We start from the raw sequence: 20,906 nt of genomic DNA, 5'->3' as shown, positions 1-20,906 counted from the left end.
CTTTTTAGTTCTATTTTGACAAAAAGGACAAGTTAACTTTTATTAATGGACTTGTTGAAGCTGTTCAGAGGACTGATGAGAGGAAACAGGTGAACAGCGTGATGTTATTTCAAGAGAGGAGGAGGACCAGGAGAGCTGGATGAAGGAGCACTGAGGAGCGACGGAGGCAGCGCTGAATCGTTCTGACTGCAGAGACGAGAAGAGCTGGGTTCCAGCACCTCGCCGTCTTCCGCCAGCCTGGCTGTTGCTTAGTAACTGGTGTTTTCGGTGTCAGCTGATGTCTGAAACGGCAGGCATTTCACCACGCGGCCGAACGGCAGGCACGGCTCTGTCGGCGGCCAACTCGCCTCAGCTGTGAAGGAAAGCAGGAGAGAGACAGACAGGACAACAGACCAACAACAACACACACAAAGAGCCACCATTCAGCTGGATGTCCTGCAGAGCCACAGGTGAGTCTCTTATCACCTGCATCAGAGGCTTCACACTGATATCAGTCAGACCTCCCGAGGACTTCTTTGTCTCTAGTGTCCATCCAGAAGAAACGTCCATAAAGTTGAGCAAGTCGATGTTAAACCACCAGGTACCAACCTGGAGCTGACATTACAGCAGCTCGTTCTTTCCTCTTTGGTCATACCGGATCTTACTTCGGCCTTTTGTCCTGGTTAGCAGGTTTCCATCGTCAGATCAGCCATCCCCCTATTTTCACACAGCAGCTCAGAGGTCCACTTTACTACAAGGAGGAGCGGCCAGTTCACAGGCAAACACGACTATACAAACATGCTAGCGGTCTGGTGCATCATGGGAAATCAAGATTACTACAGGATGACACCATCAGAACTGCCCAATTAGTGAGCCTGTCAGGTGATGTTGTGCTTTAGCGGTGCATGCTACTAAAATAATTTGATTAAATGAGCACAAACCAGTTGGCACAGTGAGTTCCTGGAGTTCTGGGGACCTGGTTGGAAATCTGTTTCTACTTTTCAGAGTCATTTTAAATCAACTCTAAAGATGATGACATTTAAGTGATCTTTGTTGTGTTTGTGTTCCTACCAGCAGCTGCAGCAGAGCCCTTCAGGCCACCTGCTGATCAGGGGCCTCCTCAAGGTCGGAGGTCTCCTGTCACACCTCCTCGCAGGGAGCCCGAACCTTCGAGCTCAAAATCCCCCCAAGCACAGATATTGTGTGAAGTCAGTGAAAAGAACTGAGAATGAAATGACAAGCCGCTTCCCTCTGGGCTTTTGTCTGCAGGGGAGGCTTGAATGGTTGAACGCACAGCACGGTTCACATCCTGTTTGGATCACTGGACGCAGATGACGACGAGGCACACGGCACCGGGCCCTGACATCAAACATGAACTTATATTCCCTTTGGTTTTTGGATTTGTTCCTCTATTAAGAGGCAAAAAGTGTTTATTATCTCCAAGAGCCCGGGTCCAGTCTAGAGCCACCTCTTGGCCCTGGTGGGGGTCCAAACCCTCAGATTGAACACAACACTGTTGCCCCCCCCTTCTCCTGCAGCACGGAGGAAACTCCTTTCAAGGTCAATTCAGTTCCTCCCTTCTCCTCCTTAGCAACAAATCTTCGCTGTGTGAAGTTTTCGAGGCTCCCTGGAGGGGTCGTCTCTGCAGGGAGGGTGACCGAATCTCTGCCTTGAGGAAAAACCGTCAGCAGAAACAGAAAAAGATTGCTTCTTTCTGTGTTCTCCTCTCTCTGGTTGAAAGCAGCAGGATCAGGTGGAAGTTTGGATCTGAAATCATAACGACCGCAGTTGTTGGATTTTATCGTTCAGTTTCTTGTTTGGGAACTTATAAAATATTTGGGGCCCTCTTGGATCCCACGTGGGCTCCCACACATCAGAGTTGCTGTCTGAAAAAGGTTTGGAGTTTTGGTTTCTCACCCAGGAGGATTTTGTCAGCGCTGAAGTGAGGATCACTGAAGAGTTTCATCTTCACAATGACACAGATCCATTTATGACAAACATCTTCACTCTTTTCCCTTCAGTTCTTCTGATTACGGAGCGACTGAGATTCATTTTCACTCTTCTTTATCATTTATTAAGTGCTTTTATCAATTTTGAGTCACCTGCTGTGCTTCAGTAAGTGTCATGATTTCTGTTTATGCTTGAAATTTTGCTCATTTCGGCTCCATTCACACTGCAGCTGAGTGCTTTAATGTCACAGTGAAGAGCAGAAGAAGAGTTTTTTACGTTCTGTCTTCACACTGAAATCATGACTTGAGATGTTCTCAGACTGGAGGACGGAAATCCAAAAATTTGGACAACAAGGAGTAGAGGCTCTGCCTAAGTATTAATCAGTATTAAAACTGCCTTTAAAAGCTCCTGCTTTCGTGTCTAGCAAAACAAGTGCAATCTCTTCATTCCAAACTGGTCAAATCCAACGTCTTTTGTCCAAATTGGATCAGGTTGCCTCTAAATAGCCACTTAGTCAACTTTTTCTGAGTTTGGACTTTTGCTCATTTTGTCCAAATCTGCATTTAAAACCTCCAAACTTGTCCCAAAATGCTGAGATTTAATAATATACCCAAATAAATAAAAATAACAGCTGCTTTCCTGTTCTATCACCTTTTTTGGAATAGAAATATTTTTCACCAAAGTTCTGTACAAGTTCTGGTTTTCCCCCAAAAATACAAACTTTCTATCCAAATTTTGATTAGAAAAGCTACTCAAAAGCTCATTTCACCTGCACCCTGTGTGACTTTTGTCTAAATCTAGACTGGAAAAAAGATCCCAAATTTAGACAGAAGCTCTTCTGTGCATTTTGGTGGAACTGAAATTGGTCAGCCAATCAGGAGTCACCACTCACAAGTTTTTGTTTATTTACTGGATGGTTGTGCTCTTCAGTCTTCCTCATTCATCTGTGTGTCTGACAGAAAGATCCTCTGGTCCTATACTGAGAATGTAGTTTACTACACACACACACACACACACACACACACACCGTGATAAACAGTCCAAAAGTGTAAACTGCCTTTGTATTCACACCACTACATGAAATGTACACATTATGTCACACACACACACACACACACACACACACAGACTGCTGAACACTCCCAGCAGCTCACTGCCAAACCAAACCCTCCAACCAACTTCACCCCCTCCCTCTGAAATCCACCTGTTCCTCCATCCTGTCCACCTTTTTCATCCTCTTCATCCCTCAAACCTTCTTTCATTTTGTCTTTCGCGTCTTCACATTTTCTTATCCTTATGGCTGACTTCTCTTTCCTCGAGCTCTGTCACTTTCTCAGCTTCATTTAGCTTTTTGGTCTTGTGTTGCGTACGAAGAAGGAAAGTCCTAGATAGAGGAAGAACGAGAAGTTGGTTTCTACACCACACTGTGGGAACGCGCCTCTCATTGGACAAATAAGTTTTAGTGTTAAATATTTGGGTCTAGGGTGGTTGTTTCTCTGAGCATTATCAGTGGTAATATTAGGTGAAGCTAAAGGAAAGGTCACATGGTTAATACAGATTCCGCTGAAATAAACCGATTCCAAACATTCACGTATTAAACGCTTGTTTTTGACCCAGGCCCACTGAAATGTGAAATGTGGTTGATTTTCTTCTGTCAGCATGGATAGCAGTCAAGCTGAAGTGAAACCACATTTTGTTTCCTGAACGTAGCGTTGACATTTCAGCCTCAAATATTTAAATCTCAGTTCATCCACAGGTTGAGTTGAGTTTATGTGGACTCTAACAGCTCCATCAGTCCCACGTCTAAACGACTCTGCTGTCCATTGATGGAGCTTGTTTCCCCAGGGTGACAGCGATAGCTTTAGTTATTACCTGCTTAAAGAGCACACAGAGCTGAATCAGTCCTGCTGAACAGGAAGCAGAAACAATTAGTGTTTCTCTGTCACTTTTTAAGTCACTGAGATGACAGAGACACAAGGACTGTGAGAAACTTCAACTAAAACCATCAAGATGAACACAAGAGAGCAGCGAGGGACAAAGAGAAAGAGAACGAGACGTCGATTAGCCCTCAACGGCTCAACACGGCAGGTGGAGCCGCAGGCCAGCTTCACCCGAGACAACTGAATTCTTTATGTGAACAGTTCAACCGTTGGTGTTAAGACCAGTTTAACACACGTTCTTCATTTCAAGAGCAAAGGGATGAAAGCTTACCATTTCAGCGGGTTGTCGTGATGTGTTGGTGTCGATGGAGACAAACTGACAGCTGCCGACGGTCTGGTAAAAGTCGAGCAGCTTGCTGAAGAGCGAAGCTTTCGCTTCCTGCTGCAGAACTCGTTTCTGATTCGGGTTTCAGAACAAGTTTGTGTGTTTGGGCATCTCAGCCTTCGTCTGATCCCTTTAATTCTGCTGTCTGCCTTTCAGCCATCTGCATCCTCCTCCTCCTCGCCTGTCCGCCTCCCTCTGCTTACTCATTTTCATGATCGCTACCCTCCTCTTCATCTTCCTCCCTCCTCCTCAACCTCATCTTAAAGTTCACTTCAGCCTGTTTCTCTCTCCTCCTCCTCTTCCTCCTTGCCTTACACTAAGCCTGTTTACATAGGATTAGAAGCTCCAGCAGCTCCGTCGCTGCTGATTTTTACCCTTTAATGGAGTCGTGAGTTGTTTTTCTCTCTGTTTGTCGCTGCTTCTGAGCTGAACTTTGCCTTTGAGCTGCTGGTTTACCTAAATACACTTCTTTACACTTGATGGGAAAATCCACCCTGATTCATGGATGGGTTATTGGACGGGGCACCGGGCACAGGGTCAGGAGGGCCTCTGCCATCCTGAGGCTTTGCTCAAAGTGACTGTTGGAAGGTTCCTCAAATGACTACAAAAGGAGGCAGATGGATGATGAAGAGACCCAGAACGACTTAAAAGAGATGCAAAACAACCAAACAGAGACAGAGAATGACTGCATGTGCACAGTGAAGTGGTCCTGCTCCTGTAGGTCTTCTTTATACGTCTGTGCCTGGAGATCCAAGGCCTCAGTCTTTCTGATGGGAAGTAGAATTTCTTATAATTGACTTGTTTTTGTTTGGTGCATTTCTACTCTGCTTATTTCTGCTCAGTTCTGTTTTGTTAAGGCATCACCACCTGCTGCAGGTGAAGCTGAGATCTCTGGCTGCAGGCGTTTAGCTGCTGATCCGTCGATGAGTGTCAAAATATGCAATGCAGATAAAAAGTCTCAGCAGTAAAGTCAGAAACGTGATGTGACCTGATGTCACTGGTGACATCGGGCGCAGACAGGTGGAGGTTTTGCTTCAAGTACTTCCTGCTGATTATGTGTCCCCCTGAAACTGTGAAGTCTCTCGTTTCAAAAGCTTTTTTAATAACTAAAACGAACCGCGCCTGTTTTCAATGGTCTCCTCTGTGTTGTGGCTTTGAAAAAGTTGTGTCACAGAAACAAACTGCGAGTGTAAATTCCAGCTCAATATTTGTCGGGGCTTGGTGCGAATCGCGTCCTTTTCTCTGCGGTGTTCTAACGACAGGTGAAGTTCTTTCCCGAGTCGCAACTGAAAATACACAAACTGATGTTTTCTTAGTCTTTACACTGTGCTATAAATGTTGTATTTTATCACTGCAAAGGTTTTAGTTTTGATAAAGAATCCTAGTAGGTGTTTCATGAACTCTTTTTTATTTTGTTGTGTCATTTGTTTGGCTCTGCACTCAACATCAAACCAAATGAAAAGACAACTGGTCAGCCTAAACAGGCGTGTGAGGAGGCAAATAAACATCTGCAGAATTTAAAACGTCTGAAGACAAAATATAACCACATTTTAATTTGAAAGCCATGACTTCCTTTATCTCTCTGAACAAAAAACGTACTTTTGAAGGCTTCAAAGTCATTGTTGTGTTGCAGTGTAGATTGTGTGCAGGTTGTGTGTATCAGTGCGTGAGCAGAGCTCCTTTATATTTTCTAAGTGGTTGAAAGTTGTTGTGTCAAAAACAAGTGTAGATATATCTTCCTGCCTGTCTGAGCTCTTGTTTTGTAAAGAATTAAACCTTCCTGCTGGACCAAACCCGACTGTGCGTATGTTTGTTAGCCGGTCATCAGATAGGTCTTACAGGCCGTGCAGGTGAACATCATTGTGACAGCAGCTGTCAACACAACTCATGCATAAAGTGTTTTTCTTCTGCACGACCGTACGGACAGAAAGGCCAACACAACATGACGTCTGCAGGGAAACCGTCACAGGGGACATTTTACTGAATGAAGTACTCTGCAATCCATTTTTCTGCTTGTTCTTTATAGCTTCCTGCACCACCGGTTTGTGTTTTCGTTTCTTGGCTTCACCTCTGCGGTCACAGCGAATCTGACGTCACAGACAGAAACTGAGCAGCATGTGTTGTGTGTTGTACCAACATCCTCAGGGTCTAACGAGTGTAAAACATCATCATTATTATTAATATTCACACACCTTCTCTTTAGCTCCTGGCGCTTCTCACCAGTCAAACAGCCTGAACTTTATTTAAACTTCTTGTTAAGGGCTGACGAGCTGTTGGTCGCCATGAGCATGAGGACTGTACAGAAACTCTGCGCTGCTTCCTGTGAGTATCAACACTTTTTACTTCAGCTGCAGCAGTTCAACAGTTAAAGGGCTCTTCTGGGGTTTTAGCACATTTAAAGAATGTTATGCAAGCACACCTCCTGTCCATGCTGGCTGCTTAGTCACGTCTTCCTAACATGAATACAACACTTTGTGTTTGCCATCACATCTGGAGAGAGAGGAAATCCACTTTCTTACAGGATGTGCAAAATATGAAATACTTGAATAAATATTGCACAAAAATTGTGTCTGTCTGTGTGTGTGTGCGCGTGCGTGTGTGTGAGAGAGACAAATTACATATAATTAATTGACACGTCAGCTTTCTGAACTCTGAAATCGCACGCCGCAGAAGAACCCAGTGATGTTTTATTTTTTAAAATATTGACATTACAACTAAACTTCAATCAAAAGCCAGCATGTTGACTGAAAAAGAGAAGTCAGTTTGACCAAACGTTAATGAGTACATTGACATGACTTTTACATTAATCTGCACATGTTGCATTGGCTGATGAAGCATTTCAGTCATTTTGCTAACAACAAGCATCTGCAGGTTTTTGCTGCTTTTCTCTCTTTGATATCAGTGATATCGAGTGAATAAAGTGTCACGTTGGCTGATTTTAATTCAAGAGACCAACTGCTGACATTACAAACATGCAGCGTTTTGGTCGGTCTTGTATCTTCTCATCATAATCAAGACAAAAAGTTAAAGCAGGTTTTTTACAATACCAGACTCCTGTTGGAAAAATGTCTAAATTTAACATGTAGTTTGGTGTGCAGGGTTAATGTTAAATAAAGAGTCATCAGAACTGTGCTGTAATCGGATTAAATGAGGGATTTGGCAGGAAATCCATTTTTAATTTACATTCATAAACAGCAGAGTTATTAAATCCAGAGTGAAACAGTGGAACGGACTGTGAAATAGTTCAGGCTGGAAGGTTTGCTGCCCTGCTCAGGGCCACACTGATGGTGGATTCGTGTGTTTCGGATGCTGTTGACATGTTTCTGTGTGTTTGCAGTGTTAACGGTGTTCTGCTGCAGCGTGATGACCAGACAAGGTAAATATTACACTCTCAGCCTCAGGTGACTCCTGATGTTGGCTTCAAAACACATCAACAGAAAGGAAAACTGCCTCAGGTGTTTCTATTTATTCAGCAGACTTCTTCTCTCCTCCTTTGTGTCCTTCTCATCTATCCTACAGTCTCATTTCCTTCTCTACGCTCTCTCCTGACCCGACGCCGCTCGAGCTGTCCGATTTGTACTTTTTCTACGTTCATGCTTTGACCCTGAGCCGTGCCCTCTGCTGTGTTTTCCAGAGGTGATGTTGACCTGCGACCTGCAGAACTTTGCACAGAAGCTGGACTGCCGTACGTCACGTCAAACACGTTTGTCAGGATGCTCTAAACCGTTTGTTGTGTTTGTAAGGCTGCTGTTAAACCCAGCAAAGAAGCACCAGTTTAGTCACTGACATCCGCCTCAGACGTGGATGGATCACAGACTCAGAGGGGCCCAAGGGGTGGAAGGGGCCCCAAGGCCAGAGAGTCTGCCAGCATCTGCTGTCTGATAATAACGGCAAACAAACAACTACAAAAGACACACAAATAATTTTTCTTCTTTCTGTTGTCATTTTGAGCCTCTTTGTGGTCTGGTGTCTGGTGTCATTCTGGTGTCGTACGGAGGGTTTGCCCAGGGGCCCCTTTTCCCCTGATTACTTACCTTTGCTAGCACAACTGATGAATCCTTCAGTGATCACACAGGAAACACTGCTGTGTCTTTGTCCTTCCTCTGTCTTCATCTGTGCTTGATGTTCATTCAGGTGAACGTCTGATCATCATTCAGAACGTGGAGGTGAGTCACAGAGAGACGGAGGTTTGTGTTGACGGCGCTCGTCCAAACCGAACCGAGCCACCTCTCTGCTCCTCGACCCCCATGCTCCACATCGTGAAGGAGAGGTAAAAACCACAGACTGAACAGAGCCAACATCTGTTGTAGCTTACTCTGTTCCTCACAAAAGGAAAGTTGGGTATGTGAGGGTTGTGGATGATGGCAGTAGTTACATTTGAAGTAATCATGGGGGTCTCATGAAGTGCAACGTAACACTCAAGACAGATTCTGAAGACCAGGTTTCAACGTGCTGGTGGGTTCAGGAGAGAGAGCTGGAGGCAACAGGAAATGTTCCTGGAACCAAACAGAAGAGTGGGCTGCTGCTGGGGGCGGCGTGTGGTGCAGTGGTTAGCACTGTCGCCTCACAGCAAGAGGGTTCTGGGTTTGAATCCCGGTCTGGGCCCTTCTGTGTGGAGTTTGTATGTTCGCCCGGTGCCTGTGTGGGTTTTCTCCGGGTTCTCCAGATGTGTTTCCATTCCTGCTACTTTGAGTTTTGATCTGGACACACTGGTGATCTGGTTCCTCGGACGAGTTGCCCAGGGACAAACTGAGAACGGACAAACGTAACCGGGTAGGAAATATGATTAAAAAATGAAAGGACTAAAGCGGTGGAGATCTACTCTTCAGGCAGTGCAGGAGGCGAGATGTTCGTGCTAATCACTGGTTGGCTCCTGTCACTTTGACGTCACCCTGACCTCCTCAGTGTGTCGGCTCTTCATTGTAACAGACTAGGCTTCATTTTGATTTGATATGATTTGTTTTGGATTATTTAAAAGTGTTGTTTATTCTTTCATATTGGAAAGTGTCTGTTATGATAGAAAATAACCATTAATATTGCTGTGTGTTTTGTCCCTCTGTGTCAGGTGTAACGGTCGATACAGGTGCACAGTGCCGATGGATTTGTGTCACGTGAACCTGCCCTGTGTGACCAGGTGTGTTTGGATGGAGACCACATACACCTGTGAGGCTGGGAGTAGGTATCTGCTTAGTGTTAACATCCATCCTTAGTGGTAACAAGTGAATCAGATCTCACGTCCTGCTCTGTGTGCAAATTAATACGTAGACGTAGCAGCGATATGCTGGGACAAATGGACACAAAGATTTTTAGGTAAAGAAATAACTTCATGTATAACATTTGCCAAATAAAACAGACTTTGTCATAGATGGCTTTACACAAAGTTTATGACTCAAGACCTCACAAAGCTGAAAGAGGTTTTTGAGGGAGGCCTGAGCTTTTCCCCTCTGACTGTGGTCCAAGTGATCAGATCTATAAATGTGTCCTCGTCCATTAGCATGTTGATACCGGGCGTAAACAGAAAATTCCAAATTAAGATATGAAAAGTGAGTACTGACTGTTGTTTCTTGTTTAGGGATCCATCATGCGTGTCAGCAAGAGAAGGCCGCACTTCACTGCGGTGGGTGGATCACATGACTGTGCAGCATGTGAATCAATGAGCTTTGGTGGTGACAGAGCCTCGCCAGCTGTCTGCCAGTGCTTCCTGTCTTTATGCTAAGCTAGGCTAATTGTCTCCTGGCTCTGACAGACTTTACACATCAAGTGCGTTTTCCATATGTGAATTAGAGTCAGTGACATCACCGGAGGACTACAAGTTTGAAGCTGAAACCAATCTGCTGGTGGGGAGTTAGCTATGAGCAAACCACACCTCTGTAGCAGCTACATTAGCTGTTACTATCTTAACACAACACAACATCACACACAACAGATGACAGTCAAGCTGCATTGTGGGTAGTAAAGGTGCCAGGTTTTTATAAAGAAGGTTTCTGTCAATTAAGAATTTTAGATTAAGAGAGTGTATATTCTTAGGACCTCAGGTGATCAAAATGCTGACGACTAACTATGGCAGGACCAGCAAGATGGTGTGTGAGTACAGCGCCCCTCACAGTCAGCCACCCAGCACCAGCTGTTACCTCCCCAACGCTCTGCAGGTGATGGCCAACAGGTGAGAGCAGCCAGGTGACACATACAATGTGTCAGCTGCTGGTGTGAACAGTGTGAAAAGTGAAGTCAAAACATCTGATTCGCCCCCTGGTGGCTGGCTGCAGCACCGCTCATGAGCCCCTCCCTCTCCATGTTAGCAGGTGGGCCAAACTAAAACCAAAGTACACGTCAAATGAATTTTTCCCAAAGATGGTTTCTGTCATTTTAGGTCGTTCTGATCACACTGACTTTTGTTGTCTGATCAGGTTGGTTTTAATGAGTTATCTGATGCAATAAAAAAGGACGATTGACAGCTGAGCGCTGCTCCTGATTGGCTCAGACAGGTGTGTGGGTGGTAACATGATGCCACAGCTCTACCTGATCATTACTGCACAGACTCTGGCTCCAAATGACATCAAGAACAAGATGGCAGCACTCGAATCAGGGATATTTTGGCTTCAGTTTCGGTTTCAGTTCAGCAGAAGCCAGTGGAGATGTGGTGACCACTGTTACATGTCAGTGGTGCAAACAGACACACACACTCACACACTCACACACTCACTCACACACACACACTCACTCACACACACTCACACACTCACACACACACTCACACACACACACACACACAGACACACACTCACACACTCACTCACACACAGACACACACTCACTCACACACACACTCACTCACACACAGACACACACTCACACACTCACTCACACACAGACACACACTCACTCACACACAGACACACACTCACACACTCACTCACACACACTCACACACTCACACACACTCACTCACACACAGACACACACTCACACACTCACTCACACACAGACACACACTCACTCACACACAGACACACACTCACACACTCACTCACACTCACACACACACACACACTCACACACTCACTCACACACACTCACACACACGTCAAATGCTTTAGCAGTCTGAGTCAATGTTGCTGCTTCTGTTAAAGCATTGAAATTTAGTGGAATATTTGGTCATACTTCTCTTCTTACTTCATGTTTTGCACATTCTGTAAGGACGTGGGCTTCCTCTCTCTCTCTCCAGATGTGATGGCAAACACAGATGTTCAGTTCGAGCCTCCAACTTGATCTTCTCCAACCCCTGCCCCGGGACCCTTAAATACCTGCAGTACTCGTACACCTGTGTGGATCCTGGTGGCCGTTCATCCGCTTCACGTCTGTTAAGCATAAAAAGTGGATTAATGTGTAGCCGACATTTACTCTTTGCTTAAACTTTATTCATTTTCACCGTTTTCATTCAGTTTCATCGTTCAGAAACTCCAAGGAAAGAAGCTGAAAGAATCGGCGGAAAGCAGGACCAAAAACCCAGAAAAGCTGTGAAGTCCTCGTCTTCAGGCCAGTGAGGACGTGGGGTCAATAAACATCAGCTGGTGTGAAATGGGACAAACCGTCCGTGTGTTTTATTGATGTGGACTAAGGTTATGATGGTCGTGACAATAGGGAAGTTAAATTTGATGATACGTTTTTCAGGAAGTGGCAGATGGAGTTGTAGCTCGTGGAGGCTAGGCAGGAAGTGATGTCACGGTTCAGCTGTCTCTCTGCTGTCGTGGACGAGCTGAGCGCTGATCATTTAAATCAGCAGTGGTGCCTGAGGGACGGGCCTGCGTTCGCTGGAGATGTTTGAGCAGTTAATTGGTAGCTGAGGGACTGAAGCAGCGGACGCTTCCACACAGCGCTGCTATGATATGTGGCTACAAGACGTATTGACCAGCCGCCTCATCAATAAATGAAAATGGCCTCAGGGCTTTCACGGCAAAGTGATGAAACAGAGACTCCATTAAAGACAAAAATCCTCCTCTGATCCTCCACACACTCCGACTTCACTTCTGTTTGAAGAGGAAGAATTAGAATCAACCTTAATTATTATTATTACAGAAATGATAAAATTCACGCTGTCTGACTTTAATCAAAGCGTCAATCAAAACCATTTGACGCCATCCCATAATACAAATTAAAAGAAACGTCATAATTAAGACACTGATGAGAATTTGTTTTTTTAATTAATTTCTTTATTTTTCCAACTTATGCTTGAAGAGCAGAGGTTTCTTCTGATAGATAGTCACAGGGCAGCCATTTTCCTCTGACATCACGCTGGGCACAGGAAGCTCAGATGCTGGGATGATGTCGTACTGCTGTGTACCAGGACCCAAGGCCTGGTACACAGCAGTACTCATGTTGCAGTACAGTGTGTTCCTGCAGTGTCTGCTGTGTCAGATCCTCAGATCCTCATGTGTCTGGAGTCCTGGGAGAACCGGGACCTCCGAACAGGTTCCTGAGCTCACACAGACAGCCTGTTTTCAGGTCTGTGAGGAGATCCTCTTCAGGTGGCAGATCCTCTTCAGGAACCATAGCTCCTGTGTGTCCATCTAACTTCTCTTCTTCTCTTCCTGTACCTCCTCTCTTCCTCTCTGTCCTCTGTGGTCCTGATCAGAAACCTGCTCAGGTCTTCTCTGGGTTTCATCTCCTTCATTAAAATGCTTTGCCCTGCGGCGGCTGCGTCGCTTCACAGGCCTCATGCATTTACACAGGTGTGAGATAAGGTAAGATGACACACACACACACACACACACACACACACACACACACACACACGCACGCACGCACACACGCTTTAATCAAGGTGAAACCAGTCGAGTCAGCTGAGACCGTCAGCTCACTCTCATGTTTGATTCTTGTCTGTTTGAACAGCACGTTCTTCTGTCCTCTTTCAGTCCAGCTGACTGCAGTGTGCTGAGCTGTGCTGAATGTAACAGCTAATGTCAGATACTGCACTGAAGTACAAGTTTGAGGTACTTGTACTTTACTTGAGTCAATGTTTTTTCATCACACTTTCATCGATCGATCCGTTAATCAGTGAGTCAGCTGACAGGAAATGAACGAGATGTTCAGATGGACAGACGGACTGACGGACGGACGGACAGACAGATGGACAGACAGACTGACAGATGGACAGACAGACAGACAGATGGACGGACGGACGGACAGACAGACAGACGGACAGATGACAGACAGACGGACGGGACGGACGACGACGACGACAGACAGATGACGAGACGACAGACAGATGGACGGACGACGGACGGGACGGACGGTCGGACGGACAGACAGACGGATGTGCTGAATGTTGTCATGTAATTCAGTCTTGAATTTATTCCAGGTTGTTGTAAATGACTGAAGGTTTTAATGATTCGGTTTTGAATTTGTTCTTTGTTAAGTTCGTCAGCTGTGGCGTGCAGAATCCCGGCAGCCACATCAGCACCTCCAGCTGCTCCTCGTATCAAAATTCTCCGTCCTGATTGTCCCGCAACATGTGGGTCAAATAAACATCTTTGACCGAATTCAGCTGCAAACTGATCACCGATCTGACTGAGCTTTAGTAAAGATGAAGATCGGCCTGCAGGCAAACCTTCAGACCGCTTCACGCCGACATCCGTCAAACAAAGTCTCTGGTTTCACAGCTGAGCTCCACGTCCACATGGGGACAAGGTCTTACAGCAGCAGAGACTGAAAAAGTGAACTCTGAACACAACGAGTCCTAAAATAATCATCGCCTTCATCTTCACGGCTCTGCTCATCATCACATGTGAGGAAACGTCTTTTACATCTTTGTGAGACATCACGGTGTGAGCAGCAGGCAGGAGGTTTATATGTAGGAATAACATTCAGATTCAGAACCACAAAACACGAGAACGATCAGGACTGAACAAATACAAACCAATACATAGTACATGAAAATGTAAATAAAGAAAAATAAATGAACGAATAAGATGAGGCAACATATGAAGTCTGTCTGACGGCCGAGCTGGAGTCAGGACACAATTAGCCCAGTTTAGCATTAACACTTCAAACAGGTGTTCAAAGTTCAAAAATACACTTACAGGCAGCTCTAAAGCTCAAGGCTAAACATGTGGACTTTTGTTTGTCTTTTGGAAATAAAGGTTAAGAGAGAAATGAGTGTTGCTGATTTCACAACAAACGTGGGCAGTGAATGTAACTCTGATCATCAGAGTCAGCCTCACATGCTAGCATTAGCATGAATTAGCTCATCATGTTTCCCTAAACATTCTTTACTTGTTTTTCAGATGCTGTATGCATTATAAATAATGGGCAATGGAACAGTAACATCATCAATAAATAATAATCTGAGGTATCAAAGATGAGCCTCATGTGTTTTTTCACTCTGCTGTCATTCATTAGTTTTAACGTTATCCCTGTGTGGTGTGTTTATTTATGTACAGGACAAAGACTACAAGCCCACCACACAGTGGAGGAAAATGTCAGGTAATTTGACAAAACAAGCACTGTGAACCCAGATGGTCGCATCATAAAAGCTGTTCAGTCTGCTTTCCAGTAAATAATTGCTTCATTTCTTTTTGCGTGTGCAAGACAAGTTAACAGTGTTTGTATGATGATCACATATGAGATGAGTCTGCTTCAGGTCTGTTATTTGAACGCTGGCGCCCTCTAGTGTTCATAAACACACAGTGCATACAAAGAGTGAAGCTGCCTCCAGATGCTGAGCCAGGGTGAATTCAGCCCATCCCTGACGAGCATGCGACCAGTTCTGAACGTACCGGAGGATTAACCTCACGTCCATGTTTCTGGTGCTGGGGGTGACCAGACCACCCAGAGGAAACCCAACATGCAGACTCCACAGGAAGAACCTGCCCAGCCCCCCGGCGCAGGCTTGAAGCGGTCGTCTGTGGAAACAAAACAAGCAAAGAGAGAAGAAGTGGATGGAGCTGGAGATGTTTTCTTCTGAGCACACCAAACGCTTCTGGTCCCTGCCCAGAGATCATTGTGAAACACTCAGTGCGTGTTTATACTGGCAACTGGACAAACCTGATCCGATCCGTGATCCTACACAATCTGATAAAGATTGTGTAACAGCATCAAAAACAGCTGAAACGCGTCCAACAGGCAAACTCATCTGGTGCGATTTAACCCTTCTTTAATTAGCCCTCCAGAGGTTTTATTAAAGTAAAGCGTGCTGTTCAAATCAGATACAACGTTACTGAGTTACTGAGCCAAACTGGTGGTTGGCTGCTCGTGCACTTCCTGTCTGATTTAAGGCTGTCTTACCCAACCAGATGAGGTTCTTCCAGTTTGGTGGAAATTTAAGTGAGGTTTGCTTTCATTTGCAGACCTGAGAGTTACGCCATGGAGCAAATCTCTCATCACCGACTTATTAATTCTGCTGCTGTTAATCACATCACTGATTTTTGTCTCCAAGTGATTTTGTATTATTCTTTAGCTTTATATGCCTGTTATTTATAAGTTTATTTCTGTTTTCTGAACTTGTCTGTAACTGTGTTAGTCACTGTGCTGCAACAACCGAATTTCCCCCGCTGGAGATCAATAAAGGTTGCTTTCATCTTATCTTATGAAAACAACAAGCCCCAAAAGCCCTCTGAACAGAGAAGAGATAAGCTGGCAGTGAACTATTGCACACAAAAGACACTGTAGCCTAAAAAACTTGTTTATTTAAAGGAAAAAAAACCCATGAACCTGTAACTTTGTCTACAGCATCTTGTATAAAGATCTGAACAGCCCAGTGGGGTTCACATCCACTCACATCCAGTTCACGTCCAGGTGGATTCTCAAGCCAGTTTTCCCATCATGAATATGTGGTTCAGATGTCACTTCCTGTTTGCAGGGCTGTTTGTGAGCATCTCAGCCCTGACTCCTGAAGAATGTCTCCCTCTGGTCACGCCTTTGGATCTGGCCAACCACAGCATGGTAAGCCCTCCTCTGAGTCCTGCCCGGGTCTCCGTAAGATCAGCGTGTGCCGTCACGTATGTTGTATTAGGCGTAATGTTGCGTTAGGCGTTCAGTTGACCACTTTTTTACACACTGATGTCAGAATCAGAATCAGAATCGTCTTTATTGCCATTTAAGTGAAGCGGTTTCACATCACTAGGAATTTGTCTTGGTGATCGGTGCGTACATAGAACGTAAGAACAAGTAACATATAATAATAGAATAAAAAATAAGATAAAATAGAATAAAGTAAAATAAAATAAGATAAAGTAAAATAAATATGGCTCACTTATAAGGTGATACTTACACAGTTTATTTTCCTCTCTTACAATACAGTTTTTAACATGTTACAGTTTTAGTTTAACTTGTGGCCTTAATTCCTTCATTGTCTTGTTTTCCTGAGATAAAACGTGTTTAAAGACACAATGGATTCAGATGAAAAACTCAGTTCCTTTGTAAGCCCCTCAAAAGAAGATGAAGTCACACCAGCGCTGCCATCTTGTTCTGGTTGCGTGATCTGGAGCCAGAGTCTGTGGCTATAGCACTACATAATTTGTGTCTAAGGCGTTCAGAGCCCAGAACAATAACTTCAGTTTTGCCTGAGTTTAGAAGTAAAAACTGCAAGTCATCCAGGTTTTTATGTCTTTTAGACACGCCTGAAGTTTGGCGAGCTGATTTGTTTCATCTGGTTTCATTGACAAGTAGATGTGTGAAGGTGTCAAAGTTATATTAAATTATGTAAGAGATGAACGTTCTGATGAAGAAACAAGTAAACAAGATTAAAAGTGTGGGAGGACCGACACATTGCCTCTGTTACTGAATGTCACTGGTTGTCTTTGCGTGCAGCTGCACGACAGGTTGAACTTCATCGTGGGATACACTGACACCGAAGCATTTAAGGTCATCCTGAAGTCAACCGACAGCTCCTGGGCGAAACTGTCCTGGTGGCCGAACAGCAACACTCATGCTGTCATGCACCAGGGGAACAGGATGTGAGTTGATATTGTCTCGTCTTGTGTTTTGGTTATGTTTTGTCTTTTGGTTTCTAGTCCTCATGTCATGTTTCATGTTTGTCTTGTCATGTGTTTTTGTCATGTCCCGTTTTATTTTGAAAGCGTCACTTCCTCTGTGTGTCTCTGTTTCATGTAGCTTTGCTTTAGTTATCCTGATTGCTTTCACTTCCCTAATGTGTTTCACCTGTGTCTTGTTGTCTTTTCTGTTTAGTCCTCGTCTTCCCCGTCACTCTTTGTGAGTTTGTTATTGTCTTCATACCTTGTTTGTCTCCGTGCCTTGTTTGTCTCCGTGCCTTGTTTGTCTCTGTGCCTTGTTTGTCTCCATACCTTGTTTGTCTCCGTGCCTTGTTTGTCTCCGTGCCTTGTTTGTCTCTGTGCCTTGTTTGTCTCCATACCTTGTTTGTCTCCGTGCCTTGTTTGTCTCCGTGCCTTGTTTGTCTCCATGCCTTGTTTGTCTCCGTGCCTTGTTTGTCTCCGTGCCTTGTTTGTCTCCGTGCCTTGTTTGTCTCCATACCTTGTTTGTCTCCGTGCCTTGTTTGTCTCCATGCCATGTGTTCATGTCAGGAACTTTTTCACATTTTTTTGTAGATGCTTGTGCCACCGTAAGTGCGAGCTTGTTTGAGTTTTTTGTTAGATTAAAATATGTTGTTTTTGACCTTCCTGCCTCTTCTTCTGCGAGTCTCAGGGTCAGCGACGCTGTACCTTTCTGACAAATATCAGTGCAACACTGACTACAAACACACAAGTTCTGCTCGAGGTTCCGTTTGTCTTCTTGGATCTGTTTTCGTGCTCCTGGCCCTCAGATTTCCTGATCATAACATGCAGCTCCACTGCCATGCAGATGACACTCCATCTTCCATCTTCCTACAGCACATGAATTTTACAAAATCACTGATCATCATAATAATGTCAGACAACAGTAGACAAAAGCAGCTTCTAATTCTCAACCAGCGACCACTGAGCTAACGTCAGCTTAAACTAAACTTCAAACTTTATTTGTCAGTGTATTTTTTACATACACTCTGCATTTAACACATCGCTGATTGAAACACACACACACATGCAACATGCAGTGAAACACACAGGAGCAGTGGGCTGCCATGTCAGGTGCCCGGGGAGCATTTGAGGGGTTTAAATGCCTTGCTCAAGGGCACAACAGCTGGCTAATTCCTCCACCACACCCAAACTCTCTTGTTGTCCATTACAGCTGCTCAGCACATCAACATTACCTGCAACCACATAAGATGTAATGTAGTTAGCTACTGACATGCTAACTAATGCTGTCACTACTGTCAGTAGTCAGCAGTGGATGTTCAGTCATCATGGACACAAAAAGATCAGGAGTTATAGTCGATTGACAGTAATATTATGAATTGATTTAAAATGTTAACCATGTTGATCTTGGGAGCAGCACTGAAGGTCCACTTACCAGCGTTTTCAGCGTTTTCAGAATCATTAAACAGATCATCGCTGGAAGGAGTCGTAGCTTTTTTAAGCCAACATGGACCGGATGTCCTCGTGAACTCTTCCTCTGTGTTTTCCCAGGAATGGAACCTGCTTTAAATCAAGCAACAACGTTACTTTTGAAGACAACACCGGAGTGTCAGTAGGTAAAGTCTCTGATCCGTTACTGTTTGTCACTGATGTCAGTCAGATTGTATTTCTGACTTGTAGGAAAGGTGCAGATGTAGCACCTGCACATAACAGACCCTCCTACCAATCAAACATTAAACCTCATCTTTTTGATTAAAAATTCAAGGAAAAATCAATTTATAGATCACAAAGCCTTACAGTGATTCTCTAGGGACGATAACGTAGGATTAATCCTATTGACTTTGGTGACTTTTCATCATCCAGTCAACATTTGAATGTGTCCAATACTTTGGTTCATGATCAAATACCTACAAAACTAATTGCTAGTTTAGTTTAGTATGTCACATTTCGACATTAAAATGTCTAAAAACAATAAGACATTTGTTATGTATTTTACTGAGTTGTCCCATGGTGAAAGCCAGGCTTACACTGCAGCCATCACTTTATCAGTCATATATATATATATATATATATATATATATATCAGTCATAATGATACGTTCAAGAAGAAACTTGTCAACTGCCAGCTTAAAGTCACTGCAGGCTAACAGGACTGTAGGCTCTGTTTTCAGCTTTTACAATCACGGACTCAAACAAACTGTCACAGCACAGGTAAAGAGAAAAACATGGCGACGTTCTGATCTTCCACAAAGTACGCCAGAATTTACAAGCACACACATTCTGAAGTTTTCAGTCCAAGAGATGCACCACATCTGTTTCAGATGGAGTATAAAGTTTTACCTTTTAACTTTTCTGATGTTGATTCTGTCCTAAGTCGGCGATATCACCTCAACGTTCCATTTGCTGCCGACCTGTGAAGGCTGTCTGGTCCTCAACGTCAGCATCGTCTCCAGAAACCTCAACAAGGTTCTTCAGTTACTGAAAGTCGACAGCACTGTTAATGAGGAGGTGGTCACCACTCATTCTCTTTATCTAATGGGTAGGAACACGTTCCACAGAGGGAATGACAGTATTTATACCCGATTCGGTTTTCCACATCATTTTCTTTGTCTGACTTGTTTCCAGCCAGAAACTCAACCCTGAGCGACTCAGACCTGCAACATTTCAGGCAGCAGGCGAGCTGCCTCGGATTCCCCGGAGAACCAGACTTCCACTACGACCCCAAGAATGGTGCTTCACCTTTACACCCGTGTGATCAAACAAGATGTTATGTGCTGTCAGAGATGCATGATTTCATGTCTGCTTCTTCTCTCGACAGATTTCTGTGGTGAAGACGAAGGCCTTACCCTGCAGTTCGTCTGAAGTGAAAGCAAATTTCATGACTGGAAGTAAAAAAGTGACTCAAAGCATCAAACGTGTGGTCTTTGTTTTTTTATTCACCACATTTTTAAATCAACAAAATGCTGTAAAATTCATCAACCTAAAAAGAAGCAAGACAAAGAAAACTTTATTCAGTAGTAACAATGAAGAGCAAACTGTGCTGACCCCGTCAATGCAAAGTCTGTCTGTCTGTGTGGACATTTGTTCATTTTGTCCTTTCAGATTTTAACCCAGAACAAAGTTCAGAAATCAGAATTCCTTTATTTATCCCTGGAGGGAAATTCTTGAAAAAGTTGCGTCAGCAGCTGCTGTGTCGAACTCGAAGAAAACTGTGTGAATTAAGACTCAATAAGGGCTGTAATGTTGTACTTGTAAGACATCAAGGCACAATTAAATACAAAAGAAACAATTATAGATTTAAATTTTCTGAGGAATTTTATAACAACCATTGATGTTGAGTGAGAACCCGACTGATTGAAAAGCGTCTGTCATCCAACTGGCTACAGGAAGTTTTCCATCCATCCATCCATTTTCTATACCGCTTATCCGTCAGGGTCACGGGGAGCTGGAGCCTATCCCAGCTGACTACGGGCGAGAGGCGGGGTTCACCCTGGACTGGTCGCCAGTCAATCGCAGGGCCAACACACAAAGACAAACAACCACACACTCTCACACTCACACCTAGGGGGCAATGTAGAGCAGCCAATTAACCTAATGTGCATGTTTTTGGTATTGTGGGAGGAAGCCTACAGGAAGTTTTATTTTTGAAAATACAACTTTATTCAAATGATTGTTGGAGATTTTCATTTCTGCTACTTGTTAGAAGGATCATCACGCTGCTGCAGGTGTCCTTTCTGGGTCGGA

At 44.2% G+C, this 20,906-nt stretch overlaps 2 protein-coding genes across 4 annotated transcripts; both read left to right on the top strand.

Moving 5' to 3' along the window:
• The first annotated feature begins 4,755 nt into the window (after positions 1 to 4,755).
• On the top strand, positions 4,756 to 11,917 carry LOC124074370 (L-rhamnose-binding lectin CSL2-like). 3 transcript variants are annotated; one of them, XM_046417234.1, is made up of 9 exons: positions 4,756 to 6,516; positions 7,532 to 7,570; positions 7,829 to 7,879; positions 8,329 to 8,464; positions 9,260 to 9,369; positions 9,767 to 9,811; positions 10,222 to 10,357; positions 11,420 to 11,550; positions 11,637 to 11,917. In XM_046417234.1, the coding sequence occupies exons 1-9, from the start codon at positions 6,477 to 6,479 to the stop codon at positions 11,669 to 11,671; spliced, it is 723 nt and encodes a 240-aa protein (XP_046273190.1). In that variant the 5' UTR covers positions 4,756 to 6,476; the 3' UTR covers positions 11,672 to 11,917. The 3 variants fall into 3 exon arrangements, with proteins under 3 accessions (XP_046273190.1, XP_046273188.1, XP_046273189.1); XM_046417232.1 differs by lacking the exon at positions 11,637 to 11,917 and having other exon boundaries at positions 11,420 to 11,617; XM_046417233.1 differs by lacking the exons at positions 4,756 to 6,516; positions 11,637 to 11,917 and having other exon boundaries at positions 7,247 to 7,570; positions 11,420 to 11,617.
• Positions 11,918 to 15,943: 4,026 nt separating this feature from the next.
• LOC124074372 lies at positions 15,944 to 20,069 on the top strand. Its single transcript, XM_046417237.1, has 6 exons — positions 15,944 to 16,134; positions 17,002 to 17,147; positions 18,714 to 18,778; positions 19,537 to 19,701; positions 19,788 to 19,892; positions 19,981 to 20,069. The coding sequence occupies exons 1-6, from the start codon at positions 16,015 to 16,017 to the stop codon at positions 20,022 to 20,024; spliced, it is 645 nt and encodes a 214-aa protein (XP_046273193.1). The 5' UTR covers positions 15,944 to 16,014; the 3' UTR covers positions 20,025 to 20,069.
• The last annotated feature ends 837 nt before the right edge of the window (positions 20,070 to 20,906 follow it).

Source organism: Scatophagus argus, chromosome 17 (genome assembly GCF_020382885.2).
Source record: "Scatophagus argus isolate fScaArg1 chromosome 17, fScaArg1.pri, whole genome shotgun sequence".
NCBI classification, from domain to species: domain Eukaryota; kingdom Metazoa; phylum Chordata; class Actinopteri; family Scatophagidae; genus Scatophagus; species Scatophagus argus.
Note: the sequence above shows the minus strand (reverse complement) of the source record. Positions and strands in the feature narration are given on the sequence as shown.